The sequence below is a fragment of the Acipenser ruthenus genome, chromosome 1, assembly GCF_902713425.1.
Source record: "Acipenser ruthenus chromosome 1, fAciRut3.2 maternal haplotype, whole genome shotgun sequence".
Taxonomy (NCBI): Eukaryota; Metazoa; Chordata; class Actinopteri; order Acipenseriformes; family Acipenseridae; genus Acipenser; species Acipenser ruthenus.
This window is the reverse complement of record NC_081189.1, coordinates 117,840,172-117,857,065: the sequence shown is the minus strand read 5'-3', so window position 1 is coordinate 117,857,065 and position 16,894 is coordinate 117,840,172. Positions and strand designations below refer to the sequence as shown.

Below are 16,894 nucleotides of genomic sequence, written 5' to 3'. Positions count from 1 at the left end.
AACAGAGCAGGCCTGCCTCCTAATAGAACAGAGCAGGCCTGCCTCCTAATAGAACAGAGCAGGCCTGCCTCCTAATAGAACAGAGCAGGCCTGCCTCCTAATAGAACAGAGCAGGACTGCCTCCTAATTGAACAGAGCAGGACTGCCTCCTAATAGAACAGAGCAGGACTGCCTCCTAATTGAACAGAGCAGGACTGCCTCCTAATAGAACAGAGCAGGACTGCCTCCTAATAGAACAGCTAGAACCCCAGGACTGCCTCCTAATAGAACAGAGCAGGACTGCCTCCTAATAGAACAGAGCAGGACTGCCTCCTAATAGAACAGAGCAGGACTGCCTCCTAATAGAACAGAGCAGGACTGCCTCCTAATAGAACAGAGCAGGACTGCCTCCTAATAGAACAGAGCAGGACTGCCTCCTAATAGAACAGAGCAGGACTGCCTCCTAATAGAACAGAGCAGGACTGCCTCCTAATAGAACAGAGCAGGACTGCCCCCTAATAGAACAGAGCAGGCCTGCCTCCTAATAGAACAGAGCAGGCCTGCCTCCTAATAGAACAGAGCAGGACTGCCTCCTAATAGAACAGAGCAGGACTGCCTCCTAATAGAACAGAGCAGGACTGCCTCCTAATAGAACAGAGCAGGACTGCCTCCTAATAGAACAGCTAGAACCCCAGGACTGCCTCCTAATAGAACAGAGCAGGACTGCCTCCTAATAGAACAGAGCAGGACTGCCTCCTAATAGAACAGAGCAGGACTGCCTCCTAATAGAACAGAGCAGGACTGCCCCCTAATAGAACAGAGCAGGACTGCCTCCTAATAGAACAGAGCAGGACTGCCTCCTAATAGAACAGAGCAGGACTGCCTCCTAATAGAACAGAGCAGGACTGCCTCCTAATAGAACAGAGCAGGACTGCCTCCTAATAGAACAGAGCAGGACTGCCTCCTAATAGAACAGCTGGAACCCCAGGCCTGCCTCCTAATAGAACAGCTGGAACCCCAGGCCTAATAGAACAGCTGGAACCCCAGGCCTGCCTCCTAATAGAACAGCTGGAACCCCAGGCCTGCCTCCTAATAGAACAGCTGGAACCCCAGGCCTGCCTCCTAATAGAACAGCTGGAACCCCAGGCCTAATAGAACAGCTGGAACCCCAGGCCTAATAGAACAGCTGGAACCCCAGGCCTGCATACCCAGTGCAAAGTCTCTATCCTTGTTTGAAAGGGATGGTGGACGATTACACAAACCATATGTCTTTATGCAGCTTTACAGATTAGAACCATGATCCAGAACTTTCAAACGCTCAATAACAACTCTAAATAAAACAGTAAAACTACAAGAAACTAAACTAAACAAATGTTTCGGCCATTTAGACTGGCACAATCCAAGCATGTTTACTTTTCTCATTTTAGCAAAAAAATAAATAAAAAATGGTACAAATTATCAGCGCCTGACAGGTCTCAGTTCCGTTAGGAAGTGCTCCTTCAGAAGTGCTAAACATCCATATAAATAAAGCGACGTGACGACCAGTAAAGAGGATTATTCACCTTATCAATAACTTCCACCCAACAGCACAGTCACAGCCTTTCATGTGAGCAAGCTACTCTGGATAGCAGAGATGCAAGATTTTCTTTTAAATCACACAACCTCTCACTTCCAGCCAAGTACCTTATCTGGCTGAAATAACAGGCAGCTAATAAGATCTACTGTGTTTAATCCCCGCTCAGTCAGATTCACTATTTATCAATCATGAATACAAGAGGATCAACTGCCCTTTAATGCTACTGTCACAGCAAAGGATGACCAGAACCAGAGAGATATTCTACAGGACTGACTGATCTGGGTGTCAAAGACTCACGTGTGCACTTTCTGTATTGCCCGATTCGAATTCTTCCACATTCATAAAATACGTATTCATTTATTTAGTTTGAGTTATTTTGCATTGCAGCAATGTCACACTTACACACAAGCTCTTTGAGTCTCTTGATCTGTCTACTCACCTGAAAAACGTCACAAAGAACTGCACCAGGTCCATGAAGTTACTGTGCTGAGAGAAGGCAATCTGCATGAAAAAAAGAAAACATTAATAACAATAATAAAAAAATCTACTTTTATACAGTGCATTTCCATCAGTAACACAAGGTTTCCTAGCACACAGGCAAAGACCATGGGACCCTGCTATAGAAGCGGCATAAGTGTGAAGCCATATAAAACCAAAAGGGAGGGGAGAATAAACCCTGCCTATTCTGGTCACCACGAAAAACAGACAAGGAAATATTGTTGCTATAGAACAACAATTATATGCAGAGAGGGAGCGGGAGGTGCAAAATATGACATCTCATTTAGAACATCCTACACCTTGATAGTAACTTACATTAAAGGAGAAAGACGTGTTTATAAAAAATAAAAATAAAAAACCACACACACTATCAAAATGACATGTGAAGCCACCTACTCTAAGGCCACAGAAAGTTTAGGGCAATGGATACCTTCCTCAGTAAACAAATATACCAAAAGAAAAAAGACTAAGAATAAGAACGCAAGTCCCCCTGAATATGTGCCTGGAGCCCAAACAGCAGAGCTACCTACAGGTAAGTTAAGGGGTTGCCCTTGATCAAAAGGCTTAGCGAGAGGTAGCTGCAGCATTGTGTTAAAGAGATTAAGCACACAGTGTTACAATGTGAGCTCATCAGCAGCTACCCGAGTGTAAAATTATTAATTTCATGCACAAATGTCAATAGTGTTTAAAGCTGCATAATGCTCCCTATAGCTCAGTGAGGCAGCTCCACACAACTCTTAGAATCAATCCTTTTTGTGCTACTTAAGGGCTGGAGTTACTAACTTTTCCATGTGTATTTCTGACCTATTTTCACCCTTTTTTCCATAAGCACTGAAATCTACATAATAAAAAAAATACAATAAAAGTGCCCCGGTTATATTAAAGTAAGGGATTCAAGTCTCAGCACGCGAAGGCACACAGTTCAAATGGGTCCCACCAGGTTTGTTAGTGCTCAGATCAACCCTCCTTTATGCAACATGCAAATCAAAGGTATTTTAAAACAACTGCTGGTGGAAAAGCTTTACCCCTTCCAATAACAGCACACACCTGTATGTACAGCATCTAGGACAACAATTAAATCACCCATTGACATAGCAGAACAGAAAGGCTGAAAACTGCGTGTCACCTCCTGTCTGCTTGATTGATTACAGCTGTAGTGTCAACAGAACTGCAACTGAAGTGCTTTAAACCCCCGAGAGCTCTGTGTAATAGAGCTGTCAGACTGGTATTGAACTGTGGTTTTGAAACACATCGCTGCATTATGCATAGCAGGTTACATTTAACTGGCAGACGCAGCAGCGAATGCTATCGGCTCTTATACGAACTGTGTCCGACTGGCTTTCCTTATCTTCAGGGCTCCTGACTCAAACAGAAAACTCTGTATGGCTTTAGAAGCTCTGAAACTGCCAGGCAACCATAGAGTGTCTATTTAAATTCCAAGTGTAGCGTACTGTTTAGGGAACATTACACATCAATATCTAGTGACTTCAGCCAAGCGTGTAAAGAATTTCCCCATTTTATTTCTAAATTAAAGTGCACTGGGGTTTAAAGCAACTGTTCACTTCTTCACACAGGGACTGGCAAGGGGATGGAATGGGCTGCCTAATCATGTTGCTGAGGCAGAATCTCTTGGATCCTTTATGGCCCATCTTGACAAAAGTTCTGAGATCAATCAGCTACTAGGAACAGGACGAGCTTAGATGGGCCGAATGTTTGGATAATGTTTAAAACTAAATTATTAACACCACTGGTCCTAAGGTGGCACAAGCATAGGAGACCGCTGCCCTACACCATACGAAAATGTACACAAGAGGAGGCCACTGAGCACATCCAAGCTCGTCTGCTCCCTTGTAGCTAATTGATCTCAGAACTCAGACAGCCCAACTGCTGTCTTTCATAAACCCCTATTTCACAATTAGACCAAAGGTCATTCTGGTGGTCAGATACTTTCCTTGAACAGTACCTTTTGAAATAAAGGGGTGGATGGACCAGTTCCAATAATGTAACTAAATTAAACAAAGGTAAAATGGGAGTGAATATTTGTTTAACAGATTACTGTTTATTGTCATCTATAGAAAAGCTGGTTTCAATTTTAGCTGCCTATCAAAACATGCAGGTGTTACCAATTAAATATTCCAGGCAACATGGGTGTAGTTGTATTAAAAGAAAAGAAGACTGCCAGCTATTAAAATGACCCCAAAACAGACATTCATTAATAACAATAAATCATCTAATTCCTTTGCTCTGGGTTTCTAATACAAAGTTTAAGGCAGCGACATGTGTTTAGCTGGCGTTAGAATGCCCCCTGCTGCTCATAACAGGTACTGCACATAAGAAAGTTTACAAACGAGAGGAGGCCATTTAGCCCATCTTGCTCGTTTGGTTGTTAGTAGCTTATTGATCCCAGAATCTCATCAAGCAGCTTCTTGAAGGATCCCAGGGTGTCAGCTTTAACAACATTACTGGGGAGTTGGTTCCAGACCCTCACAATTCTCTGTGTAAAAAAGTGCCTCCTATTTTCTATTCTGAATGCCCTCTCATCTAATCTCCGTTTGTGACCCCTGGTCCTTGTTTCTTTTTCAGGTCAAAAAAGTCCTCTGGGTCGACTTTGTCAATACCTTTTAGGATTTTGAATGTTTGAATCAAGAAGTAGAGCAGTTAAACCATGCATAACTCACAAACCTAGCTCAATAGCCGACTGCCAAGTCAATATGAAAAAAAGAGTTCCAACATTTGATATCATCTTACATTTAGCAGACACATACATTTGTTAGTTATTAATTGTATTTGTTTTTAGGATTTTAAAAGAGGTCTACATGTTGATCAAATCACATCAAGTCTGTAACCACTTTTCCAATACTGCAATATGATTTACAGATATTAATTATTGGCACACATCAATAAAATTATTATTTATTTATTTAGCAGACACCTTTATCCAAGGCGACTTACAGAGACCAAGGTGTGTAAACTATGCATCAGCTGCAGAGTCACTTACAATTACGTCTCACCCGAAAGACACAGCACAAGGAGGTTAAGTGACTTGCTCAGGGTCACACAATGAGTCAGTGGCTGAGGTGGGATTTGAACCGGGGACCTCCTGGTTACAAGCCCTTTTCTTTAACCACCGGACCACACAGCCTCCTAAAATAGTTGTTTTATGTCAGTTCACTATTCTGATACCAAACCAGCTGTTCAGCGGTTGCTCCAATGAAATGACAAAATGTTTGTGCAAGGGTAGGTCGTTAGCTACCCAGTAACAAGCAACAACTTTACCTGAGAAAATACAAAATAAAGAAGTGCATATATTTTAATGTGTTCAACCTTAAACCTGGTTGCCATAAACCTCGTTACAGAACACATTTGTGACAGAACTATAAAAAGTACATCTTGCAGTTTTCACCAGAAAAAAAAATAGTAGAAATTACTACTCAAAAACAACTCCAAAGCAAAGAGAACATGACAGAAAGACAGAAAGAGACAGCAGCAAGCCTTCAGTACCGAAACCATCGACTCATTTATATTGCTGCTACAGTACATACTGTACCCTTGGTTTTCACACTTTCATATTCTATTAGGAACGGCTTCTTTCTTATTACAGTCCTACTCTTTACACTCTTTACACCTAGTACAGAAGCACGCGAATGCAAAGGGACAGCTTTCTCCGGCGTTGTTCAGTAAATACGTTCTGAAACAAGCACAGTCCTTAATCCTACAGAAGTCTGCCTTTCCTAGACTCCGCCTTAACCACTGGGAGGGCCTCTCAGTCAAAATTCCCAGTCCAGTAAAAAATACAAGGTTACTGTATACCCAATAGCATACAACAGAGCCAGGCCATTTCCCAATTCCTAAACACTAGGCTATCCTGTCTCCCAGTCCCTTGGCTCCAACCACAAGTTGCTCCACCCTAACCACAAGGTCATCCTTTCTCCCAGTCCCTTAGCTCCAACCACACTGCCTCCCAGTCACTCCACCCTAACCACTAGGCCTTCCTGCCTCCCAGTCCCTCCCCTCCAACCACTATGTCACACTGCCTGCCAATCTCTTAGCTCTAACCACTAGGCCACACTCTTTCCCAGTCCCTCAGTTCCAACCACTGGCCCACACTGCCACCCAGTCCCTCAGCTCCAACCACTATGTCACACTGCCTCCCAACCCCTTAGCTCTAACCACTAGGCCAATCTGTCTCCCAGTCCCTCTGCTCTAACCAGTTCATTCCAGGCCTTTGGTTCACACTGTAAGCTAGTACACCACAATGTTTAAAGACTGCCTACGCTTTCCTTGGACTACACAAAAGTCAGAAAAACAAATGAACACCAAAGTAGTCAAAGAACAATTAAACAGGAACAAAAATAGATTGTTGGAAGTTAGATAACTTACAACGATGGCAGCAAAAAAGCAGGAAATGCAGAACAATATAACAACTGTGAAGATGGCCACTGCATTCATTGTTTGCTCACAGACAAATAATAATAATAATAATAATAATAATAATAATAATAATTAATGAAACATTGCTGTGCAACTGGGCTGCTGCAAAGGATAGAAGAGGAGAAAGTGCTGGGAGAGCTCAACGGATTGGGATGCTGAATGATAAGAGGGTTGGAGGCTGGAGAGTTCAAAATAACAGAGAGGGAGAGGGAGAGGGAGAGGAGATTCAGCACATTTTCAATGCTTGAGGCAAAGTGAATAAATCTGGTTTGAATTAAGCAAACTGTTACTCTACTTTCATCAATGCAGTGTCTACCTGCCAGGATCATTCAGGGAAAACGAGCAGAGTGCGCTGGCCACAGCGTTAACCCCTTACTCCCTGACTTCACTCACTGCAACTGGAACCTATAATGTGCAGGAATCCAATCAACTAAACCCAGGGGAACTTCAAAACGCAGCCAAACCATCCACTTCTAATGATATAATAATAATAATAATAATAATAATAATAATAATAATAATAATAATAATAATAATAATAATAATAATAATTTATTTTTATATAACGCCTTTCATAGTGGACCACCATCACAAAGCGCTTTACAGAGGTAGGCTGTGAACTGTGCATTATATGCAGAGTCACTTACAATAATAGGCCATTGATTTAACATCTCATCCGCAGGATAGAGCACAAGGAGGTTACGTGACTTGCTCAGGGTCACACAGTGAGTCACTCAGTGGCAGAGGTGGGATTTGAACCTTCTGGATACAAGCCCTGGACTTTAACCACTGGACCACACTGCCTCCTTAAAATGTCATCTTGATCTGTGACAGACTAAACTAGAAACACATTTAAAAAAAAATATATGTTTAAACCCTGCAAACTGACTTGTTTATTAGTATAGGTATACAAGACAAAAACAAAAGAGTGAAAGTTACAAAACAAGAAAGGTCTGGATGGAAAAATGGAAACATAAGAACATGTTTATGGGGTGAAAAAAAAAAAAATCAACCTTAAAAGAATCCCTGAAATGACCTTTAACTGCAATTACAATTTACAATCTATGTTTGGATCTTGTTTATAAAACTAACACAAAAGCATGAACCAGCGTTTACTCCAGCTTTTACTCCACCTGTCAGAGTTAGCAAAATCATCACGTGGTGGTGTTCTTTAAAAAAAAATATTAAGTTAATCTAACTCCTATTAAAGTATATAAGAGACTAGAGAAAAAAAGCCTGAAAACATTGGCCAAAATATTTGTCTTTGTATTTGGACAAGTTCCTCTTAGAATACAGCCATGTCAGACTGCTGCATAGACCCAGCCTCACCACTGTAACTCAGACCACAGCAACATCTGCCCTGTGACTCAAACTTCCCTACCTCTGCAACAGAGAAAAAACAACCATGCCCAGCCTGCTGCTATGACAACTCACACATATGAGCTGTCTAAAGTTCTGTCAACATCTGTCTTCCAAAAACAGCAGACTCAAATAATTCAGGATGTCCCAGGAAATCACTGGAAAGCATCTACTGGACTGCCCCAATGAGTAACGCACAGGCCACATTGCAAACAGGGAAAAAGAAATGAAAATGTTACATGAATGCCAACATGTTAACGTTCCTTTCTATCAATCTGCTAACCATCATAACCAATATTAACCATCACAAAATGGGTGTTCCCCTTTAAGACACCAGAACCTGAAAACTTTATACCAAAGACACTCGTAAGAGGGGGATGAAGTAGTGCTGCTCCACCCCCACGAGCAGAAACTCACTACCCACCCTGACAGTATCGCCATTCTCCTTCCAGAACTGCGAGAAGGACGCCGCAACCTCAAAGTTAATGGTTAATATTCCTATTTCAGGGAACCAGGGTTATGATAATGACCTAACGTTCCCTTTCAAGTAGGTCATATTAACTATTACAAAATGGGTGAGTATTATTATTATTATTATTATTATTATTATTATTATTATTATTATTATTATTATTATTATTATTATTATTATTTATTTCTTAGCAGATGCCCTTATCCAAGGAGACTTACAATTGTTACAAGCCATCACATTATTTTTACATGCAATTACATTATTATTTTTTTACACATTATTTTTTACATACAATTACCCATTTATACAGTTGGGTTTTTACTGGAGCAATCAAGGTAAAGTACCTTGCTCAAGGGTACAGCAGCAATGTCCCCCACCTGGGAGTGAACCCACAACCCTCCGGTCAAGAGTCAAGAGCCCTAACCACTACTCCACACTGCTGCCCCAAGCTGAGTATACCCAAGCTGTCGCAAGTACATAATAAAGCTACAAGGGACAAGCCGAAGCCACCTTGTGGCTGAATCAATACCAGCATAGCTGGAATAAAAACATTAGTCTGGACTCACCCTAATGTTCTACGAGTATAACCAACTGTCACACGGACATGGTATATACTCTGAGCTACAAAGCTAACCAAACACCGCTTTGTGCTACAAACAGTATTTCCACTAAACTGAAAAACAGAACGGCCTCACCTCTAATGTTCTGTCGTGAGGGTGGACTGGTAGGCCGCCCTCAGTACTCCAGTGCCAAATCCAGGATTCTGCAGGTCGATGACATTCAGTCCATAGAACCTGGCAAACGTAGGTGGGGGGAAGCTCAAACTGCTGCACTACATATGTCCTGTATCGATGCACCTTGAAACAAAGCCCACGAAGTCGCCTGACCCCTGGTGGAATGGCCGGTGAGCTTCTCGGGCAGGGGCAGATTGGCAAGTTCATACGCAGTCTGTATCGAAAATGAGCTCCTGGGGAGACTGAATCTATTTTTACATGGCACACTAAAATGAGGACGATTTCCCCTCATCAAAAAGGTCCTCTAAAAACTGCAGTAGACCTGCCATAGGGCATGTCGTGGGTTCGAAACCACAAGCCAAAAACCATGTCTGAAACTTGCCTCACTTGTAACTATACTGGGAACAAGTAGAGTCTGCCCTGGCATTTTGCAGGGTGTCAGTCACCTAGTTTGATAACCCCAGATGGCTCAAATGCAGCGGTTCAGAACTGCAGGCTTGATGGGTTGGGGTGCCACAGGGTACCCTGTGCCTGACTGAGCAGGTCGTGGTGCATCGGCAGCTCACATGGCTGACAGAATAGGAGCTGTGCCAGTGACGAGAACCATGTTCTCCTGGGCCACTTTGGGGCTACTAAGAGCACTCGGGCCCGATCTTGACGGATCTTCTCCACACAGGAGCAGTGACAATGGTGGGAAAGCATAGAGCAGTCCTGGGCCATCTGTGGGCCAGTGCGTCTATGGCGAGCGGGTGACCAGTGGGGACAATGGGTGGACTCCTGGGTCACAAAGAGATCTATCTCTGGGTGGAGTCGCTATTCCAAACTGTGGGGGCCCCCTCAGGAGAGGAGGTCCGCCGCCTAGTTCCTCACCCCTGGCAGATGAACTGCTTTTACGGAAAGCAAGTGCTCGTGAGCCCATAGCAAAAGCTCCTGGGCAACATGATTGAAACTAAGATACTGGAGCCCCCCCCCCGGTGGTTGATATAAGCCACCACTGTGGTGTTGTCTGCACGTATCACCACATCTCACTTGTATCTCTGGAATAAATTGTTGCAGGACCAGATGAACTGCCAGCAGCGCCAAAACATTTATGTGAAGACCCTCCCACAGCGGCTCCCACACTCCCTGTACTCCATCAACAGTCAAAAGCACCTTTGACCATTGTTCCACCTTCAAATTTCTGTGTTCTTGTGCATATTTTAGCCAGTTCTGTTGTCAATTCACGCTTGTCTTCTTTCTATTCATTAAGGATATTATCTTCAAGCTCATCCTTGTTAGACAGCTTTTTGGGTCTTCCAGTTCTGGGTTTGTCAATTACAGACGATGTTTCTCTGTACTTGTTGATTATGCTTCGGATACCACACCTTGAAAATCAAGTGATGTGAGCTATTTCACTCAATGATTTTCCTTCTTTATGCAAGTCAAGGTTGTTATAATAGTAGAAAACATTAGCGGAGGCTTTGAGTAAATTGTTGATGATCATTATGCATCAGAGTAGACTTTTGCACAGCAGGGTATATATAATTTCTCTCCACATTTAAAACAAGTGTCAGTGCATAAGGGCATCCATTTTCACCCCCCCTCCCCTTTACTTCAACACCAATTGGTCCCCTACAGTACTTATGGATGGAACACCCAATGTATCATGATAATGTATTAATTTAGCATACCAATACACATTCACAGGGTGTAACAGTGTACCACAGGTGCTGTCCTAGCCTTGTATAATCACACATCCTTATCAAACCCCTTACAAATTGGTTATACATGGGTTCATGCAGAGTAACAGGTGTACGTAACACATCAAATACAACAGAGAAAAACCCATCAGGATTATTTAGCATTTTTGGTCTGTAACAGCAATTCTGAAATGTTCTAGAGTTCATCGCTTGCATTAGTATTGCACACTCAGTACAGGCTAAAGAATGAATAGAACAAGTTTCACTCCATGATGACTTATTCTGGATAATATAAGGCTGTTTGTGGCACTGTATTAAAAAACAAAAAAATACCAAGATTTTAAACAGTGAAAGCAGGTGACATATACCCCAGCAGTACACACTTTCTTATACTTCATAGAGTACTATAAAAGACCAGAGCTCAACACTAGACCATGCGTTCAAATAAATAAACCAAAGCGAACCAATTACCTTCTGAACGAAGTCTGCTCCCAGTTATAATCCAGATGAGCAAGTCGTAAAATTATATAATTAGAGTTTAAAGGAAAAAAAAAACAAAAAAAACTGAAAAAACAACAGTTTTAAAAAACCATACACCTTTCCCTCCTGTGGAGCTGCACACAAACAGTAAAGATTCAAACAATCCCTTCTCGTCCTTGCAGGGTTTCAGGAAGCTTTCCTTTAGAAAAGTCCCCCTGCAGGGAGACCAGGAAGCAGTGGTGAGAGGGATAGAGGAGGGAAAACGATGCCCAACCACTGCCAAAAAACAGAGCAGGGCTGTCACAACCGTGAGGCCAGCCAGCGAGGAAGCAGCTGTTTGAAAAGGACTTCGATAATACCTCTTTGTGTATCCTCGTCACCCCGCCCGCCACACAGGCAGTCAGGCAGACAGACAGATAGTGTACGCACACACAGAGAAAACCAGAAACACCAGCAATGTTTTATTACCTGGGTCTGGCAGTGATTACAGGGATCTGCTGCGCGTTTCAGGCCTGGAAATGTCATATTGCTTAACATTACGACTGACTTGGACAGAGGCCTGAGAGCAAACAGGATTGAGCAAGAGGAGGGGAGAGGACCCTTTCAGAGCCAAATCCTACCAGTGTGAGTGGAACGCCCCTCCCAGACTGGGATATAATCATATGTTTTTGTTCAAGCTGGCGAGATAGCAGAACCCGTTTTTCTGATCCTCTAATGGATTACATTTATTTTTTTTGTACTGAGAAAGTTCAAGAGGGTTCCTCTCATCTTGCATGTATTGTACAAGGCTGTATGTATGCTACAGAGTCATGGAATGCTGAATGAGGTAATTCAAACGGGACAATTGTACAGTAAGCGGAATACTCTATTTCATACAAAACAGCAACAACTGTGTCCAGGGCTATGGTGCTGCCAAAGGATTTGTTCCTAGAAAAAGAACATTACAATAGTAATACCTGACATACCTCACAGTATACGCAGTCGTGCACTATGGACCAGATTCTCAAGGCTTTTTACTCTAAATTGTCATAGCTCTCCGTAAGAGCCCCCAAATAAATGGAGTAGTTTATTTCTACTTTGGTATGTTTATTGGGTTCATTCTGAAATAAATTGCCAAATGGTGATTTGGAGTAAATACTATAGTTTTGAGAACTGAGCCCTATGACTATGAAGTCTGGGAAAGCAGTATAATAAAACCAGCTGAGGCAGCCACATTATTAAGGCTATAGTACTCGGTTAGACAAGAGGTAAGATGTTGCATATCATGGTCTTTCAAATGCATAAAATAAAAGCTGTGCTGAATTTTCCCAGGAGGATGCTAATGTTTGTCTTAGGTTTTAAAAATAGGTTCTGTGTTCCCAAGCTGAGCTGCATCCGGCCAGGTCCACTAACAGGTTCACAAAGAGCCCATTGGAAAACTTCGCTCAACATAAACGGGACGTAGTGTGAGGTTTCTGCTTAAAACTGCCAGAGTTTCAGAGACTTCTAAAACGTGAAGCACAGGGCACGACAAGCCCTGGCATCAAAACCATTCAGATTACACACCTCAGGGGCTCTCTCTATTAGCATTAAATTGCACCAAAATCCAAGGAAAGTCCTTCTCCAAAAGCAGCTGTTTAATTTAGGGTTAAACATTGTTTCCATGCTTTGTAGAGTATGTGTTATATAACTAGACTATTACATGGATGTTCACAGAGTGGGCAAGAAAAGGTTAAAAGCAGGCAGCCAGCTGCTGATTAAAAGACTTTGGAAAGATCAGTCTGCTTTGCTCAATGCTCTGGGCTCAACTCTGAAGACCTGCTCAGTGTTTCACCCAGTGTTTGACAGTTTGTATAAGGTGGGGCAGATGAGAAAGACCAGAGCTCCAGAAGCAGTCCAAAGAGAAAAGTTAAAACACGAATGGAAATGAAACAAAAGCCCATTCACTGATCGGCCTACCCAGCTCCCCTGAAGAGACCCCACAGCCTTCCAGGGGAACACTGAGGCCAAGAAACTATATTAAAAAACAGGGGGGAGGGGGGGGGGGGGGGGCAGCTACCTCAGGCATCTTATAAGAGGGAATTGATGTACTGCAGATCCCAGCAGACATGCAGCATTTGCAAGTAGGCCTTGCAACTTCTTAAATAACGTAAATAATGGCATCACAAACTAACAGATTATTTTAATTCCAAATGTATTTGTAAAATGATGGGAATTGAATTGATTAGTTCGTGTTTTTAGCAGTTACTCTTACACTTGCCTAAAAGCGCAATGACAAGCAGTGATGCACACAAGCAAAAACAGTTGCAGAGCTGAATGCTTACACTAGTTTGCACTACATATCTGAATATTGTTGCTGTGGGCAGACTGATCGCGTGCCCCTTTGATTTGGTAAAACTCCGACTGATTCACTTTGTATTTGCTGTACCAGCTTTTTATTTTGGCATGCTCAATACAGGCAGTAAATGGGATCTTTGGGCCTCTGCAAAGGGAGTCATGTCTAAAAACATACACACACCTCTAAAGTTTAGTCTACTATTTGTAAATGTGAAATCACTTTTTTTTTTCAGATTAACATTTCAAGATATGAATATACCCCCAGATTGTAAAACTCTTACTAACTTGTGTTAAAAGAATTCCAAATCGGAGTGCTGATCGCCATTCATTTATTACAGGGCAACAGCACAATCCAACCCAGTCCATGGGAACATACCCTCATGCAGTTAAACTGCTCCAGCAAAAGTGTGATTATAGCCATGCAGTAATACTGCAGGACCGGATTAAACTTGCATCACGATAGCCTGCGTGCCATGTTCCAGGTCCACCCACCATATCCTAGCTTTGTTTCATAATACCACAGCACTGCCTCCTTCAACATGAATAGCCCACAGTACCTGCGCTGGACTAACTGCCACTGAGTCCACTACTTATTTACTTACTAAGACCACACAGATAGAAGGAACCATAAACTTTCATATCCAAATGCATTGCATGAATATAATGGAGCAACACATCCCCTGATAACCTCAGGACTGATTACACTTAGCCTGCTCGGGTTTACTCATTAGTGTTGTAAATCAAATCCTGACGTTGACATTGATTATCGTGCACATTCTAATGACGATTATCGAGTTAAAAAAAAAAAATCCCTCACAGTAAGAGTTTAAAGGAACAACAAGTCCTCTTTTTATAGCACATGGTATAAAAAAAAAAAACTCTATGTTTTAAGACACATTTGATAAATACACTGGCTTTAAATATAGCACTCTCCAATTTTCACATTCCTGCCGTCACTAACCTTTGCCTTGTTTTGTGGAAAATCTGACACATTTGTTGTGTAAACATAACAGTAAATCAAGAAAAAATAAAAAAGATATCATTTTTTTTTTTTAATTTGCTGTTGGTTACAATTCATGAATTGCGTGGCCCAGCTTCTGCTAGAGAAAGCAGCCGTCCCTTCCAGTGTGCCGTGGTTGCAGAGATGCATTTCACTTTTTGCTGTCATATTTTAATTAAATCTTTACATGACTTTGCACAGCCACTTAGATTTGCATTATCTTCAGTGAATACCACTACATCGTCATTTTTCCAAACAGTACATTAGGAGGTAACCTACCCTTTCCTGCAACAGAACTTTTGACAGCGACAACTCCGGTTGATCATTTTATTTTGCGTCTCCATACTTGAATATGTATAATACCTGTATCATACATGTATGTGGATTTATTATTAATTGACTTGCTACCCACGTTGCAACCAAGATATGCAGAAAATCTCTTTCATACATATAGGCCTAATCAATCTACATACCATGTCGCAACCAAAAATGCATCACATACTGGAGCGCGCAGCGAAGCCTTTCACCCATGTGGATTCGCTTACACTTCTACATTACCAATGCCCTACCTATTTCACAGCCGTGAAAACTGGTCTATTTTGTGTACTTTTACCCTGCACTCAAATCTAATTAAGTTATGTGCATCAGTTCAGGTTCCTGATGTGATTATAAGTTTGTTTCAATTTCAAAAATAAATCTGGAAAGGATTCATTGATTGGTACTTAACAGCAGCCAATAACCACTCTGGGCTCTCCTCACTGATTGGTAGATATGGGCATCCCGGGCGGGTTTAGTATCCTAGGAGATCTCAACCGATATTGTTAAGCGAGTGAACATTTTGTGAGTGTCTAAAATGAATACAAAAAAACCTACAATAACTACTGCAGCGGATCGTGTACAATAATTTTGCATTCTACTGGTGGCAAACTATTTTGTACAACCTTCTTGATCTCTGCATCATCATCCTGTATTTGTTCACAAACGCATACTCAGTAACTTTTGGGAGCAACAATACAGATTACATTATTGACAGCAAGTTAATATATACAAGACACGTTTTTAATTTCATGGAATATTCGATTTCATTAAAATAATCGATTTGTTATTAAGGAGGCCCAAACAATAAATAATGTGATTATTATCATTATTGTTACAAGCCTATTACTCATGCTGGCCAGCCTGAAATATTCTCTTGATAACCAGGCGCTGCTACTCAATTATTTTATTGCCATATAACAAAGGTCCTTGGCAAGTTTTAGGACAAATCTGCTGTAAGAACATCGAAGATTTACGAATGGAGACGGCCATTTCGGCCCGTCTGCTCGTCTGATTCCGAGTAGCCGATTGATCTCAGAACTCTGTCACCCTGAGTCTTCAAGGATCCCAGTGATTCAGCATCAACCATTCCATACCCTCACCGGTTCCTCTGTAAAGAAGTGCCTCTTGATCAGGGGTGGACAATCCCGGTCCTGGAGGGTCATTCCACTCCAGGTTTAAAAGGTAAAATGAGACAATGAACTAATTCAGTCTGTATGGAGCTTGAATTGGTTCAATTAAACAATTCAGAACAGGGTGGAACAAAAACCAGGAATGGAATTGCCCGCCCCTGGTCTAGATATATGCAAAACTCCAATGTGTGACGTACAGATGCAATTTTCCATTTAACCCACCTCCTCTTTATCCCCCTGCATAATATGTATCCCCAGAGGTCGATTATATAGGCGCTAAAGGAAATGGATTTTAAATCCCCGATTAGCATTTCGTAAAGGGTAGCTATAGATTAAACACAGCACAGGAAGCCACTGCTGGTATGTTATGAAGCAAAGTAAATAATTACTAGGTCTAAAGCCATGCCAGCTTTCAGTGAGTTAATAGAAAATAATTAATTAGAAAAACAAACTTGCAATTTTCTAAGAAATCACAAGAATGGGAAATGATTAAGCCATTGCCTCTGAATGCTGTAGTCTGAAGCTCAGCGCACCAGCCCACTCCATCCCACAGATCTTATCTGGCACTTCAACAGGAGCGCATCCAAATGTCTACTTCTCCTGCTTGTATAAATGTGTGCCATAACTGAAACCCACGCAGCACAGCCTATCATTTTAATTAACTGAATGAATAAATAAATACATCAAAAATTGAATCAGAAAGAAAATGCACACGTTTTAGTTTAGCTTCAGGATCATTTTTGATGGTATGCAACGTGTTTTTTTATTGGAATTATTCTTACCTGTTTTATAATGATAGAGAACTGTAATTAAGTAACCAGTGATGTCTTAATCACTGATTACATTATATTGCAACCATCAACGGCGGCTGCTCATTTGTCACGTTCCTTTCCTTGTGTCAGGATGTGCTGTTGTTGAAATC

At 41.8% G+C, this 16,894-nt stretch overlaps 1 protein-coding gene across 1 annotated transcript in view; it reads right to left on the bottom strand.

The window, feature by feature from the left end:
* Nucleotides 1–16,894, bottom strand: part of LOC117421330 (attractin-like) — a 151,720-nt gene that overhangs the window by 43,751 nt on the left and 91,075 nt on the right. Inside the window, exon 25 of the mRNA XM_034035579.3 lies at nucleotides 1,995–2,056. Coding sequence (XP_033891470.3) covers nucleotides 1,995–2,056 — 62 coding nt within the window. The remainder of the gene's footprint in view (nucleotides 1–1,994; nucleotides 2,057–16,894) is intronic.